At 34.8% G+C, this 15,015-nt stretch overlaps 2 protein-coding genes across 2 annotated transcripts; both read right to left on the bottom strand.

The window, feature by feature from the left end:
- Window positions 1–1,058: 1,058 nt before the first annotated feature.
- Window positions 1,059–5,360, bottom strand: LOC111462043. Its single transcript, XM_023105706.1, has 6 exons — window positions 4,883–5,360; window positions 2,958–3,149; window positions 2,362–2,524; window positions 2,177–2,279; window positions 1,513–1,594; window positions 1,059–1,417 (listed from the first exon to the last, which is right to left on the bottom strand). The coding sequence occupies exons 1-6, from the start codon at window positions 5,183–5,185 to the stop codon at window positions 1,340–1,342; spliced, it is 921 nt and encodes a 306-aa protein (XP_022961474.1). The 5' UTR covers window positions 5,186–5,360; the 3' UTR covers window positions 1,059–1,339.
- A 2,687-nt stretch (window positions 5,361–8,047) lies between these two features.
- On the bottom strand, window positions 8,048–10,138 carry LOC111461987 (40S ribosomal protein S25-2-like). The gene is made up of 4 exons (XM_023105638.1): window positions 10,021–10,138; window positions 9,863–9,937; window positions 9,104–9,238; window positions 8,048–8,360 (listed from the first exon to the last, which is right to left on the bottom strand). The coding sequence occupies exons 1-4, from the start codon at window positions 10,021–10,023 to the stop codon at window positions 8,247–8,249; spliced, it is 327 nt and encodes a 108-aa protein (XP_022961406.1). The 5' UTR covers window positions 10,024–10,138; the 3' UTR covers window positions 8,048–8,246.
- Window positions 10,139–15,015: the final 4,877 nt, after the last annotated feature.

Here is a 15,015-nt window from a genome sequence, read left to right as displayed (position 1 = left end):
AACCCAAACCAGCTCAATCCAAATAATTTATGATTAAGCTGAGTTGGGTTATATTCTCTATTTAACAGAGAGGACGGTAGATTATAGAAAAGAAAAAATGCAAAAAATTAGAATCAAAATGGGATTCATGATACAATCATAGATAAAAGATTTTTCTATGTTATACTATTCAATTCTCGACGATTAATCAATTTGATAACTCCGATATCGTTATTCATGATATTGTAATACGATTCGATATCATCGAGATGCAATGCAGCCCATTGAATTTTCAAGCGAAACATTTATCATCTCTATAGGATTAAATCCCGAGTTATTGCGAATAAAAAACGAAACGATGAGATTATGAAAGTAAATATTCTCGCCTTTTTACTTGTTTTGATTTAAAATTTTGATAATTTGAATAATCGGGTTGGATCTAAAAATTGCCTCAACCCAACCCGACTCATGAATACTTGTATTAAACGGACGGAAAAATTAATGTTTTAGGAATATTTAATAAATCAAGAAGAACAAATTTGGGTTTGGTTCGTAAAAAAAAAAAAAGAATTTAATATAAGTTTCCGGGACATTTCATTTATAAATATTTATAATACTTAAAACATTGATACTTTCAATGGTTAGACAATGGTTAGACATAGAAATCAGCGAAAACAAATCACCTTTTGACTTTTGGTACACCATTGCGGAGAGAATGTTCCATTTAAAATAGAACAAAAGGAAAAAACGCTTATCAAATAAAGCAATAGTGTAAGAACACAAGCTCACCACTGGCCGGTACTGTCGTCTTTAAGCTTTCTCTATCAGGCTTCCCTTCAGTTTTTAAAACTATGGGGAGGTTTCCACATCCTTATATAAAAATGTTCCGTTCAATATGGGATCTCACCGCTAGCAGATATTGTCTGACTCTCTATCAAGCTTCCCCTCAGTTTTTAAAACTACGGGGAGATTTCCACATCCTTATAAAAAAAATGTTCCGTTCAACATAGGATCCCACAAATAGAGATTTTAAGAGTATAGGACGACCCCATTTAAACTCTAAGCTAGAATGAACCAAATTGATATCCCAATCCTATCTGTTTATTTTTGCTGCTAATAGCAATTTATTTACAGATCTACCATATGAGAATCCTCAGATAAACACAAACACACATATTTGTAAGGAAAGATGCAGGATTTCATAGAACAGTGAAGACTATAAGATTGATCTGATCAGTAGAGACACAAATCTCACTCCAAATTCATACCTGCATCTTGCAACACCGTTATATATATGTTTTCGAGTAAATTTACATACATAAGCAACGAAGCTCTTTCGTTACGTACGGAATCGCCATCCTCACTCCCAGTCGGTGTCAAAGAAACCAGCATCCTTCATCTCCGAATAGTATACGTTCTCCAAATGCAAATCGTCCTCCTGAAAAAGCGATACAAATCTCGAGATTACAAACGTCCTTTAGATCGAAAAATAGCGGAAATAACTACGAAGGTGTAATGATATTGTGAAACAACCTGGAAGAAATCGGCAAGAAAATGTTCATATAGAAAGGGAAGATAGAAGGCATGATAACAGACGACAGTGGCACCATACAACCTGGGACAAAAACAAACATGATATACCATCAAAATGACCAGCTCGTATCTAGTAGATATTACAAAGAGGTTAAATTAACATTCGAGTTCAAACTTCTGACCTATTGATCGAGGAAACATGTCTTAACTAGTTGAGTTATGCTCAAACTAAATAATCAAGTAGTGTTTTCGTTTCTTTGAACGGGAGAAAGCGGCCATGAGTGAAATGAGCTACCATGCAACGTGTGGTGTGTGTATTAACATTCGAGTTCAAACTTCTGACCTATTGATCGAGGATACATGTCTTAACTAGTTGAGTTATGCTCAAACTAAATAATCAAGTAGTGTTTACTTTTCTTTGAATGGGAGAAAGTGGCCATGAGTGACAATGAGCTACCATGCAACGTGTGGTGTGTGTATTATCCCAAATGTAATAGTTTAACTCGAGTAAAAACTTGAACACTTGCTGAAAAAATGCGAGTTCTCTCAAATTTTGGAGCCAATTCCGACCCTTCCAACAACTTTGGGAGATTAAACCAAAATCGTAAAGACCAAATTAAAATCAAACTAAGCACAATGGAGGTTTTAATCATGCTGCCCTTACCAATAGCCAAAACCAGCTCCATTTCCAGCGATCCCGCAAGCAAAGAGTGCCAATACGTTCAAAGACGACATGATAACGACATATCTGTAGAAAGCAGGTCTTGCTGCAGAAGAATTGGTAACAGAGTGAATACTCACTGCAAGATAATACAGTTCATTGATGCATACAGATAAAAGATATTATACCTGGTAATTTCTCTCTATGGCTTGAATGGTACATGAACAATATAAAACCATATGCTGCAGTAATCAACAGACGGTGGACGACCCACAAGTTCCACTTTGTTCGATGCTTACTGTCGTCACTTAAAATGAATAATGGAACTCCGAAACCAAACAAATAAATTGCCTAAAAATGGAATGAACAAACGAAGGCAAGGCAAGAACGAATCAGTAACGTAAGAAGAATCGTTCCACACGTTGTACAGCCCTCCAAAAAAATTGTGTACTTGAAAAACATAATCGAACATCCAAACACTTTAAACACAGCAAAGAAATCCCATGTATATACAGAACTCGAAATGAAAGATCTAGACCCTATGTTAACTTCCATCCGATGCGCCCGAACATAAATGTACCTACAATTAATCCATCTCTAAAAATTATGTAAATGAATATACGTACGAAGCGTATGCATCTTAAATTAAAAACACGTCTAATTTTCAGCTGGTTTTCTCCTTTTTAAAACATCAAACTTTTGCTTTTCTATCAGAATGTTCTCCAGCGGCAGACCTAGAGGCACCTGAAAAGGAGTCATTTAAGGAGTATTTTCTCGGATATACCTTCAGAATCAAGTCCAGGCCAACAAAAATTCCTGACACGATGAAAGTTCGTGCGAGGGCTTCTACGCTGCCCACATGATTTCCTTGATATAAAAAGGCCAACAAACTGACTTCCAAGAATAGCATTCCCGATGTCGTGGATAAGGACAAGATATTCCATGCTAATTCTTTCCCAGAGGTGCATTCCCATGCCTGTTTAATCCAAGTTGATAATGATTATCAGACAAATCAAACTACAGAATTGAATTAATTGGTAATTGTAATCCAATGGATGATATTGGAACTTGGCTTATGAGCATCTGGATACAGTAATTACAAACACTATGCTCCAGTCACAGCTTACATCATAGTAAGATTCACATGAAAATGTATATAACAACATGACAGAGGACAAGAACACAGGAATCAAGCAACCAGCATTTATGAAGGAAAATGAGAGACATATAGATATGGGTGGGGTCACAGATTCACACTAAAATATTGACAAAAAACACGGAGGTCACGGGAAGAGGAGTCAAGCAGCCAGAATTTAGGTACTGAAATGATATGAATATAGAAATGGTAGAGGATATTGGATAAATAAATGTAAAATAAACGTTGTAACCGTTTCAAAACCACACATTATGTAGCTATCTGTATATATTATAGATATTTTTTTGCTTTCTATCATATACTAATCCTTGAATAGTTTTGAGAAAATTCAAATTTAGCTTTAGTTTGACATACAAAAGAGACACGATAGCATTACCAAAATTAAAAGTGGGAAAGATTTGATGGAACCAGAAGAATGGAATTAATTCTGCATTGATAATATGAGAGTTACGAACTTACAAGCTAAGGGAGATTTTGCGAGCTCCCGCCTCTCTAGAACCCACAAATCGATAGTCAAAAAGACGCCTCCCTCTACACTCTTTGCATATATATCTACTAGAGAATCTACTAACGCAACCCTGCTGACCAACAAATATTTCCATGGGTTCCACCACTAATCACATATTCGCTCGCTCATTTCTTAGCCACTTCAGCTCCTCTCGCTATCTTTCCCGCCTCTCTAGAACCCACTAATCGATAGTCAAGACGACGCTTCCCTCTACAGTCTTTGCATATATATATGTACTACAGAATCTACTAAAGCAACCCTGCTGACCAACAAATATTTCCATGAGTTCCACCACTAATCACATATTCGCTCGCTCATTTCTTAGCCTCTTCAGCTCCTCTCGCTAACTTTCTATTGATACATATTTATAATTCGGGGTCTATCAAGATTTTATAAAACAAATACGGAACTTTCCATTTAAGAAATTGAAGTTTTTAGAACGATACAAGAAGTTTCAAATAACATACCCATGTTAAGAATCACAACTCTCCACAATGGTATAATATTGTCTCCTTTGAGCAAAAGCTCTCATGGCTTTGCTTTGGGCGTCCCCAAAAGGCCTCGTACCAATAGAGATATATTCCTTATTTATAAACTCATGATCATTCCTTAAATTAGCAAACGTAGAACTCCCTCCCAACAATCCTCAACAACCCATTTCTTACGAAAGCCTCACAAATTCACAAAATGCAATTCACACGCCCACTCTAGGAGGATTAAAAACCAAACCGTCCAAATTTGAAGCAATTACTTAAAGGGGGCAAGATTCAAGGAAAAGCATTATATCCCTAAAGTTTCCTACTGCATTTACCACATACTTCCATAGAACCTAAACTTATCAGTACACGGAAGCAGCATAATGTTATCTAAAGCTCAAAAATGGAGCACACACAATTGCAGAACCGAATTCCAAATTCTATGCATACATCTAATAAAGAAAAGACTCCCCCGTCGCCATTACAGAAGCTAAGATTTCATTGTTAAATGCTACAGGGGTTCTTGGAGATCTTATTCCCCGAAGAAAAAGTTAATAAAATGAAAGAACCTGAAACATGCACCAAGCGAAGTTGAGCAAAGTAACGATCCAGAGAGTCCCGTAATATGCAACTATGATATAAGAGCGACCATTGGAGAGCTTGGACAAGCTCTTTCTCGCCCGAAATGCCAAGTACAGAACGAATAGCAAACTGGGGACAATCAGAAACAATTTGTACCAAAATCCATGGCACTCGAATAGCCAACTGTAGGCAGTGGGAGTAGAATTCCCATGGTCTAGGGTTGAGTTCGAAGTCGTCGAAACAGGGATCGGAAGCAGGGGTTCTGAACCTCGATCTGTTGGAATTTCCATAATATTTTTGGTTCAAATCGAAGGTAATTACAAGAAGAACAGCGGGAAATGGAAAAACAGGAGGATTGTGGATTCAAGATTTGAAAAGTGAAGAGATGAATTGGAAAATATTGTTGGAGAGAAATGGATGTTGCGGGCAGCGGCCTTTGGGCAATATACGTCGCCGTCTCTCCGTCCTAAACCTTTCCATTTATTTTATCTAAATATTTTATTTTTAAAATATTTTACCATTTAAAATTTTAAACAATATTCTAATTTAAATGTAAGAACACGAGCTCTCCACAGCTCGTAAAGGCCTCGTACCAATGGAGAGAGTATTCTTTTAATTATAAACCGATGATCATTCCCTAAATTAGCCGATGTGGGACCTTCATCATCCAACACCTCCCCATCCCGGATCTGATGAAATAGGATGAATTGAGACGGTAATTTGTAAATACGTAATTATCTTGAAAATATTAACTATTTCTTTATTTTCCGATCGCCTTGAAGGGACAAAAAAAAAACATCTTGTTCTTTATTCAATAATTTCTGATCTCTAGTGAACCTCTCAATAGGATTCGAACCCGTATGAAGTTTTGACTATCTGTCAGAGAAAAAAGAACAAATGGGTCTTGTAGGATTCTCGAGAAATTCTTCGATTTCTTCCGAAAGCGGATGATTATTCATCTACTTCTCACGTCCCGTGAATAGCTGGGACATTGAGGAATATCCAGAAAAGCATTTAGGGAATATATTTTTTATTTTATTTTGTTACAATGGGCTTGGGTTGTTCCAAATGGTATCAAACCCCGACAACGGACGATGACCCCCGGGGGAGTGGATTGTAAGATCTCATATCGGTTGGAGAAGGGAACGTAACATTTCTTATAAGGGTGTAAAAATCTCTTCCTAACGGACGCGTTTTAAAACTTGAAACTGACGACGTAAAGGATCAAAAGAGACAATATTTGCTAGCGTTGGGTTTCATATCAATAACTTAAAATAAATAGAATCCCGTCAAAATATTAGTATGAGAGAGTATAAAATACTTGGCAAATAGTAGCCCTCGTAAAATAAGGTTATGGGCTATCGTTACTTACATATGTGAGTTAACCATAAACGACTTCTCGTTACTAAAGGTTAGTTGGCGACCCTCTAGAGTCCATCCGAGTAACCTGACAATATTATAACATGAGAAAAACTACCACGTGCTTGTAACAACTAAAATGCATATGTGAGCTGGGTATAAATAGCTCGTTTAGGTTAGTTAGCGGCCATCTAACAGCCCTATCGTAGTAACCTGGTAACATCATAATCACGAGGGAAGCAACCCCACGTCTGTATCAACTAGAGTTTAGTTAGTGGCGTTCTAGCAACCTCATTAGGGTAACCTGACAGCATCATAAACACGAGGAGAGCAACCTCGTGCTTGTACTAAGACATATATATGTGTTGGGGGTAAATAACTCCGTGCTATCGGAGGTCACTTGAGAATAGTAATTTGATGACATGAAAAGGAACATACATGATCGTAACATAGTGTGCAAGGGACAACAATGAGAATATCTGCGATAATCATTTACCGAATAAGATAAGATCAAATATATTACAAGGGAAATGGAAAGAGCAATAAACGGATACAAGATATTAGTCTTATAATCAAGGGTCAGATATGATACATATGTTAAACCGTAATGGAATACTAAATATCATCAACAAACAATTGTTCCCGTAGAGAGTTAAGCACACTCATATCTAAAGCCTATTTAGAAACGCACGGGTCATACTACAGCGGTTCATACATACTCAACATATAGATGAGAACTTTAAAAGATCTACATAGTAATCCGCGTACCATGCTACGTATCATACATTTTCATAATCAATGTTTAGATTAGGGCGTATAATTCACTAACTCGGTCAAGCTCCAATATCATACTGAAAAATTAGTATTAATCCATGCTCTCCTATTCCGACTTTCCTAGGGCCTCCAGTAGCACAGCCGAGACAACGTTGGGTTCTTTGCCCCTACGGGGATGGAGTGACAGAAGTTTTGAGAATTCAAGAGCATGCTCACTTCCCTGGCGCCTCCGGTAGTACAGCCGAGATAGCGATGGGTTCTCTGCCCCTATGGGAATGGAGCGATAGAAGTTTTGAGGATTCAAGAGAAAGTCACGACGAGATGAGACGTTATCACGATAGATGTCAAGTGGAAGTGCAGTGATGTATGCAGATGAGACATTCTAATAGACTGGTAGACTTGAACCTTGTTTCTATATGACCCGATCAATTCAATTAGGCACTCGCCATCTATTTTCATTGTTCAACCCTTTAACAACATGAAAAAATCATTATTCATACGGTCAAAAAAAAATGGAGAAAATTTTTAACACTTAAATTATTAAATGAGAAAATAGTAATTTTTAGTGGAAATAGTAATTTTTAAACCAAATTATTAGTTCAGGAATATTTTCCTTGAATTTATTTATTTTTATTTTGTAAGTTAAAATGTATTTTTTAGTTTTTTTTTTAATTTAAGAATATTATTGAATCTTCAAAAAATTTAAAAATATTTTTTATTTATTTAACTAACAACAGCAGTCAACGAATAATTGTAGTCAGCACGCAGCAACAAAGGTCGGCGGTCGGCGGTCGGCAGAGGGCAACAATCAAGCCATCCTTGTCATTTTGTTTACAATCTGAAATATTCATTACATTAGAAGAAGTCAAAACAAGGGATCAACAAACAGCCCTTATAAACGTAATCTAAGAACAACCAAACAGATGATTCTTTTTAATTGTGTTTCAAATATTTCAAAGTCTAATGATTAGTTTAGAGCAAAAACCTAATCTACTGACAACCCAAATGCAGATTCAAAATAACTATGAAGGAATCAATAAACATCCCGAATGGTTGGAAACTTGATAAATATTAAAAGTAGTGATTAACAGGGAAGATATCATCAGACAAAAATTGCAAAATTATAGCATCCATCTAAAGTTGACATTCAACCAAAAAACCAAAAACTAGAGTAACGACGCTAATTCATGGCAGGCAACTCTTAAGATTGAAGGAATTTTAGGTATTGGTGGCCCTTGTGTAAATCTCCTGACTGCCATGTGCAGAGACCATTCTGATGAGACCTCTGGCCATCAAATCCTTGATTGCTCTTCGTGCAAGAGATCCATTGATCTGAAAGTTGAACTCGTGTTAGGTGGCAGCCAACAGGTTCAAAAACAACACGATACGAATACAGAAGAACTCTGAAGTTCTTTTTTATTTCAAGAGTGCGAAGAGTGCGAACTCGTACAAAGAAATCATGGGGTTTCCTATGTTTATAGATATGATATAGGGAGTTCAGAATAAACAGAGTTCACTAGTTAATTGAATGCTAAGAGATACGGATATGAGACCGAGACACAAATGCGACATGTACACAATGTCACCATTTTCGGAAAATATAGAACATGGCTATGAAATGTTCAATAAAATACACACTTTCTAAAAATATATCAGATTCATGTCAGAAGAAAATTTGAAGTTGATAGGTTTGTTCATTTATATGTTACAAATTTATTATTGGTTATATATTATCATGTGTCTATGTAATATACTTAACAAATGTTCAATTATCTAATAAATGTCGGACGCATAATGATTTGGTCAAACCAGTGTTGTAACACATATCCATTGGGCTAACAAGTGTTTGATCTGTGTCGAACAAGTGCTAGCACAACGTTTTTAAAGTGTGCATCTTAGAATGAATGGATTGAATGTTTTAAACATAGGTTTGAATGAAAAAGGATAGATATTGATCGTATCAAGGTCATAAGTGACAAATAACTAGAATTAAATCATAGTGAAGGAGTATGCAAGCAAGAAAAATCATTAAAAAAAATTCTATATTATGGAAGAGACGAGGTTTAAAAACGTACCCTCAACCTATCGGACAAGATTGAAGGAGTGACAAGCTTGTACTTGGGAACTTCAACGAGAAGCTTGTCATAAGTTCCTTGATCGAACAAAACCATGTTGTTGACCTTCTCCTTTTGCTTTCCCTTGCTCCACTTCTGTTGTATGAACAAACAGGATTAAAAATGAGAAACTGCACAATCTTAGCATTTAGAATCAAAATTTTACAGTTCACATCTAAATTGCACGAGATATTCTACCCTGAAATCACAATCGCGATTTTGGTTTCCAAAAACGAACCGAAAACCAAAATTACAAGTTCATGAGCTCCAGAGTACTAATTTTCCTCATCTTTAGTTGCTTCGAAGTATCATGATTGTCCACATAAAGTTTAATACAAAACAAAAATTTGGTAAAAGTGATAGAAGCCTTTTCCACATAAGACATCATAGTATCATAGATGCAGCGTTTGAGATTTAGGCCTCGAGGCCACCTTGAGAAGGGATTAGACATGCAATTAAACTTCGAAATCTGACAATTTGAGACAAGGAAGAGAAACATTCTCATTCCCAAAAATAACCTCAGCAATATCCAAACATAAAAAAACAAGATCTACACCACTTGAAACAGAGAAATAGTCGGAGAACCAAATACTTCAATAAAGAGTTGAAATAACCTCATTCCTAACAATAACACCGGCATGATTCAAAATACAGTTCACCTACTATATGATACAGCTATGAATTTAAATAAAGTAAAAGATATAGTTTGAAGAATGTGACCTTCTTCTTCTGCTTCCCTCCGCCAGATTTAGCAGGCTTGGAAGACGGTGGAGGAGCCTTATCCTTCTTTGGCGCCTAGATTAATCAAAACAAAAAGAATAAAACACCAAACAGTAAATCCAGATACCAAAAATAAAAAAAGTAGACCAGAATTTTACCATCGTATCGAAGTTGCACCGCCGGAGTTGGATGTGCTGAAGAAGATGCCGCTGCAGAAGTAAAGAGACGAGACACGCGGAATGAATTTAGCGATGGTTTATAGCTAGCCTTCACTAAGAACTAGGGTTTCGGTATTTATAGTATGGGCTTCATAAACAAGATACCGGCCCAATTAGATTGGGTTAGATTAGCTTTTGGGTGGAGTTGAGTTCATTTTTCTGAACCTATACTGAATCGGTTCGATTTCGAGTTCGTGGATAAAACCTTCGGGTTAACTCGAGTTAAATAAAATATATAAATTATATTAAGAATCTTTTCGTATTAATAGGTTTGCCAGAGTGGTACCTCAACTCTTCTAACGACACTCAAATATGTATTTTATTTTATAGTATTTTTATTTTTACTATATATATAATAAATCATTTTTATTGTTTATTTAATTTGATTATCTATCCTTATATTTTATGTTAAACTATTGATGTGTTAAAATTTTCGTTCATTGATTTTTTTTATGTGAATAATTATAGATCGATTTGTGTTTGTTTGTGAACTTTTAATATATTTTATGTAATATTGTATCTGAATAATTATTAATTGTGGATAAATAAAACTTAAAAAAAAATTTTTTGACAACTCGACAACTCGACAATTCGACAATTCAACCCGAATAAAGGGGTAGGATTAGGTTGAGTTGTGAAAATTTTCGTGTTGGGTTCGGTTATCAATCCAACCAACCCGAACTTTTGGGTTGGGTCAAAAAAATCCCTCAACTCAACTCGGACCATGTACACCTCTAAATTTTGATGCATAATACTTATCTATACATGGTTTAACGATGTCTCATAGGCATAACATACTGGAAGTACATGCATCACATAACCATATCATGGCATCAGAAAATGACACGTAAATGGCCCACAGAGTACGTGTCTTTCATACATCACTTAAGTCATCCAACCAAACCTGAAGGCGTTCCAACCGTGAGTCTACTCACCTAGTTAGTATGGGCCAAAGTCACTAAATATCCTTTAACGCTAGTGTGATCCTACTCCTAGAAACCCACCTGTGTAGTCCCATGACATCGTGTTAGGACAAATTAAGGATTTAATTCATCGAAAGACATCAGTTAATCCAAACTTTTGCTCATAATATTTTAAATTTGTTAAACAGTAGTCATACTGACCTAAAACGCTTCAAAACACGTCAAAACTTGCTTAGAAACGATATAATATGGAAGGACAGTGTCCAAAACCTCCAAGTGATTAAGAGGGAACATCGATTTTGATGTTCTTAAATATCAAAATTTTCTTTCTGGTTCAAAATTTTCGAATGTTGATTTAACACATCCTTATTATATTCATCATTTTGATCGGGCAGGATATTCACTTGTTACAATCGAATTAAATAGGACAAATTACCAATCCAGTAAATCATTATGCACGAACAAGAATGATCAGCCAAGATATTTACTTATTTTAATCAAATTAAATGAGATAAAATTACCGATCCCGGAGTAAATCATTTATGCAAGTAGTCTAAAATGTAAATCAATGTTTCCAGTTTCGCATTCCCGGGAAATTCAGGTTTCCAGTTTTGCATATTCCTGAAAAATTCATTTATTTATTGGAAGTCTACAAAGCAAACAAATGTGTCGTGATCAAGTTTTCGCTAAGCTTTGGAAGACGACAATTTGATTTTCTGATAGACAAATTGGGTATGATTGACATACACCCTCGAGTGACATATAAAGTTAGTTGTGGAATATATTTTATATTTTAGTTGCAAGATATAAAGATTAGGGGTGTACATGATCCGTGTTCGGTTGAGTTGAGGATTTTTTATCTAACCCAAAAGTTCGGGTTGGTTGGATTGATAACCCAACCCAACCCGAAAATTTATACAACACAACCCAACCCAGGTTGGGTTATCGAGTTGTCAAATTTTTTTTTAAAACTTTTATTTATCTACACTTTATAATTATTCCGATACAATTTTAGATAAAATATATTAAAAGTTTACAAACAAACACAAATCGATCCATACTTATTCACGTAAAAAATATTGTAACATATTAACATAGTTCAACATTGTCATAAAACCAAAAACAGCTAAATATCACATTTTCTTGAGAATTTGATAAATAATAAAAATGATTAATTTAAAGATATTGTATATAACAAAAATAAAAATTAAAATAGGGTGTCAGATAAATTAAGAGAGCAGACCATAAACTAAACAAAATAAGAAATAAGAAATTAAAAATAATAAAATAAAATGTTACCACTCTAACAAACCTATTAATACAAAAATATTCTTAACATAATTTATATATTTTTATTTGGCTCGGGTCAATCCGAAGATTTTATCCACGAACCTAAAACCGAACCAATTTAGTTCGGATTCAGAAACAATGAACCCAACCCTACCCAAAATGCTAATCCAACCCAACCCTTATAGTTCGGGTTGGGTTGGTCCGAATTGTCAAGTTGTCGGGTTGAATGTACACCCCTAATAAAGATATTCTCCGTTGAAGATTGCCCTAAATGGATACTATTTTATTATTATTTATTTATTATATGTTCTCCTCTTTATTCTAAACACTTTTCCTTTTGAATTTTTATTTATTTATTTATTATTATTATTTTTAGCATTTGAGTGACCGGGCTATTTCGGAGTAATCATACAAAATATCGATAACAACTTGCTAGTCTTAAGAAGCTGCATACCTGGACAACAGTAGTAGGATAGTTCCACTGTGTTACTACCTCAACATCCATATGTCCTGAGAACGATACCTATTGTAACCAAAATTCACACTTGGAGAACTTGGGATACCGTTTATTCTCCCTCGAAATCGTTAGAACCCTGTTGAGGTGTAACTTGTGTTACTAGTCTGTCTTGGAGTATACCAGAGTATCATCTATAAACACAATAACAAACGTGTCCCCGTAGTCATTGAGTACTCGATTCATCAATTTCATGAACACTACAGGAGCATTGAACAATGGTTCCAAATTTGGGGCATGAGCAAATCATTCGTTTACCAAATGGGTACAACAATGATGATAAAGCAATGACTAATGATTGATAGAGGACAATAACGAGCAACGATGATAGTAGTGATAAGATTTAGACAAAAGGGAAAAATTTGAGAATTGAGAAACTAAAGTAATCCATTTTTCACCTATTTTATTTTAAGGATTCGACGTTATTTTAATTATTTTAACAGACATTGATAAGATAACTCTAAATTTTCAGCTGAACAATCCAAGTTTTTGTTGAAATAAGAACTCTTCTAATAAATTAACACCTACTTAGACAAAATCAGATCAACCAATAGATAAGACCCGACCCATTTGACGGAGTAAGAAACACTTTCTTACCGTTAGATAAATTTAAGGATTCTACATTATTTTAATTATTTTAACGGACATTGATTAGACAACTCTAAATTCTCAGTTGAACGATCCAAACTTTTGTTGGAACAAGAACTCTTTTAATAAATTAACACCTTCTTATACAAAATTCGGATCAACCCAGAGATAAAACCGACCCTTTTGACGGGGTAAGAAACACTTTCTTACCGTTAGATAAATTTAAGGATTCTACATTATTTTAATTATTTGAACGGACATTGATTAGACAACTCTAAATCCTTAGTTGAACGATCCAATGAAACAATAACTCTTCTAATAAATTAACACCTTCTTATACAAAATTCGAATCAACCCAGAGATAAAACCGACCCATTTGACGGAGTAAGAAACACTTTCTTACCGTTAGATAAATTTAAGGATTCTACGTTATTTTAATTATTTTAACGGACATTGATTAGACAACTCTAAATTCTCAGTTGAACGATCCAAACTTTTGTTGGAACAAGAACTCTTCTAATAAATTAACACCTTCTTATACAAAATTCGGATCAACCCAGAGATAAAACCAACCCATTTGACGGAGTAAGAAACACTTTCTTACCCTTAGATAAATTTAAGGATTCTACATTATTTTAATTATTTTAACGGACATTGATTAGACAACTCTAAATCCTAAGTTGAACGATCCAATGAAAAAGAACTTTTCTAATAAATTAACACCTTCTTATACAAAATTCGAATCAACCCAGAGATAAAACCGACCCATTTGACGGAGTAAGATGATGGTGTTAATATAACACATGCGGAAGCAATTTGGATCTTAGGCACTTTTAGAACATCAATTATTGTAAATCACTAGCATGTTCATAAGTATTAAAACTTAATGAGTTTAAATACTAACCTTTTGTAGTTCAAACTCCTTTTGCCTCACGAACCGGTTTCGAACCACCACTAGTGTCTTCTCCACTATCCTCCGGCCTTAGAACGGGATTGTGGAATCCGGTGAGTGACTAAACTTGGGAGGGATTTTGTATATGTGAAAGAGAGTGTTTGTGAGAAGTTTTTCTCAAGGTTTTTCATCAAGATGAAGAATCCCCTCCAAGTATCATGATCACTCTATTTAAAGAGTCAAGTTTGCATGTTCATGCAAACTTGAGATCACCAAATTTTGACACTTAAAATTCCACTCAAGAGTTTGGGATTATGTGGCAAGCATGCATGTTTGAGTTAACCAAATTTTGACACTCAAAATTCCACACAAACTTGTGGAGTTTATTTGGCAAACATGCATGTTTGGTTAAACCAAATTTTGACACCTCAAAATTTCACTAACATGGATTTTTCCATTAGATGAAAGTCAACATTTTGACTTTCTTCATTTTAATTCAACAATTAATTTGAATAATGAATTTCAAATTAAAGTAACATTAAATGATTAATTAAACTATTTAATTAATATTTAATATTAATTCAAATGCCAATCCCAATCAATTCCGACACATAATTGATTAAGATATTTAAATCTTATTTAAATATCTCACATTCTCTCTTTTCGTTTAATTCGTAAATAAAACAAAATTGCGGTTAAATATATCGTATATATGTAACGCATATTCC

Source organism: Cucurbita moschata, unplaced genomic scaffold (genome assembly GCF_002738365.1).
Source record: "Cucurbita moschata cultivar Rifu unplaced genomic scaffold, Cmos_1.0 Cmo_Scf00026, whole genome shotgun sequence".
In the NCBI taxonomy this organism is placed as follows: Eukaryota; Viridiplantae; Streptophyta; class Magnoliopsida; order Cucurbitales; family Cucurbitaceae; genus Cucurbita; species Cucurbita moschata.
The sequence above is the reverse complement of the archived record's forward strand: the minus strand, read 5'-3'. Positions and strand labels throughout refer to the sequence as shown.

What these genes read in the sequence shown, in the direction of transcription:
- LOC111461987 (XM_023105638.1), bottom strand. An exon ending in GAGGGAAGCAGAAGAAGAAG is followed by an intron (nt 9,239 to 9,862) that starts GTCACATTCTTC and finishes TTCATACAACAG; the next exon opens with AAGTGGAGCAAGGGAAAGCA. An exon ending in TCTTGTCCGATAGGTTGAGG is followed by an intron (nt 8,361 to 9,103) that starts GTACGTTTTTAA and finishes TTCAACTTTCAG; the next exon opens with ATCAATGGATCTCTTGCACG.
- LOC111462043 (XM_023105706.1), bottom strand. Translation starts at nt 5,185, where the DNA reads ATGGAAATTCCAACAGATCGAGGTTCAGAACCCCTGCTTCCGATCCCT. An exon ending in GCCTGGACTTGATTCTGAAG is followed by an intron (nt 2,525 to 2,957) that starts GTATATCCGAGA and finishes TTCCATTTTTAG; the next exon opens with GCAATTTATTTGTTTGGTTT. An exon ending in CCATAGAGAGAAATTACCAG is followed by an intron (nt 2,280 to 2,361) that starts GTATAATATCTT and finishes ATTCTTCTGCAG; the next exon opens with CAAGACCTGCTTTCTACAGA.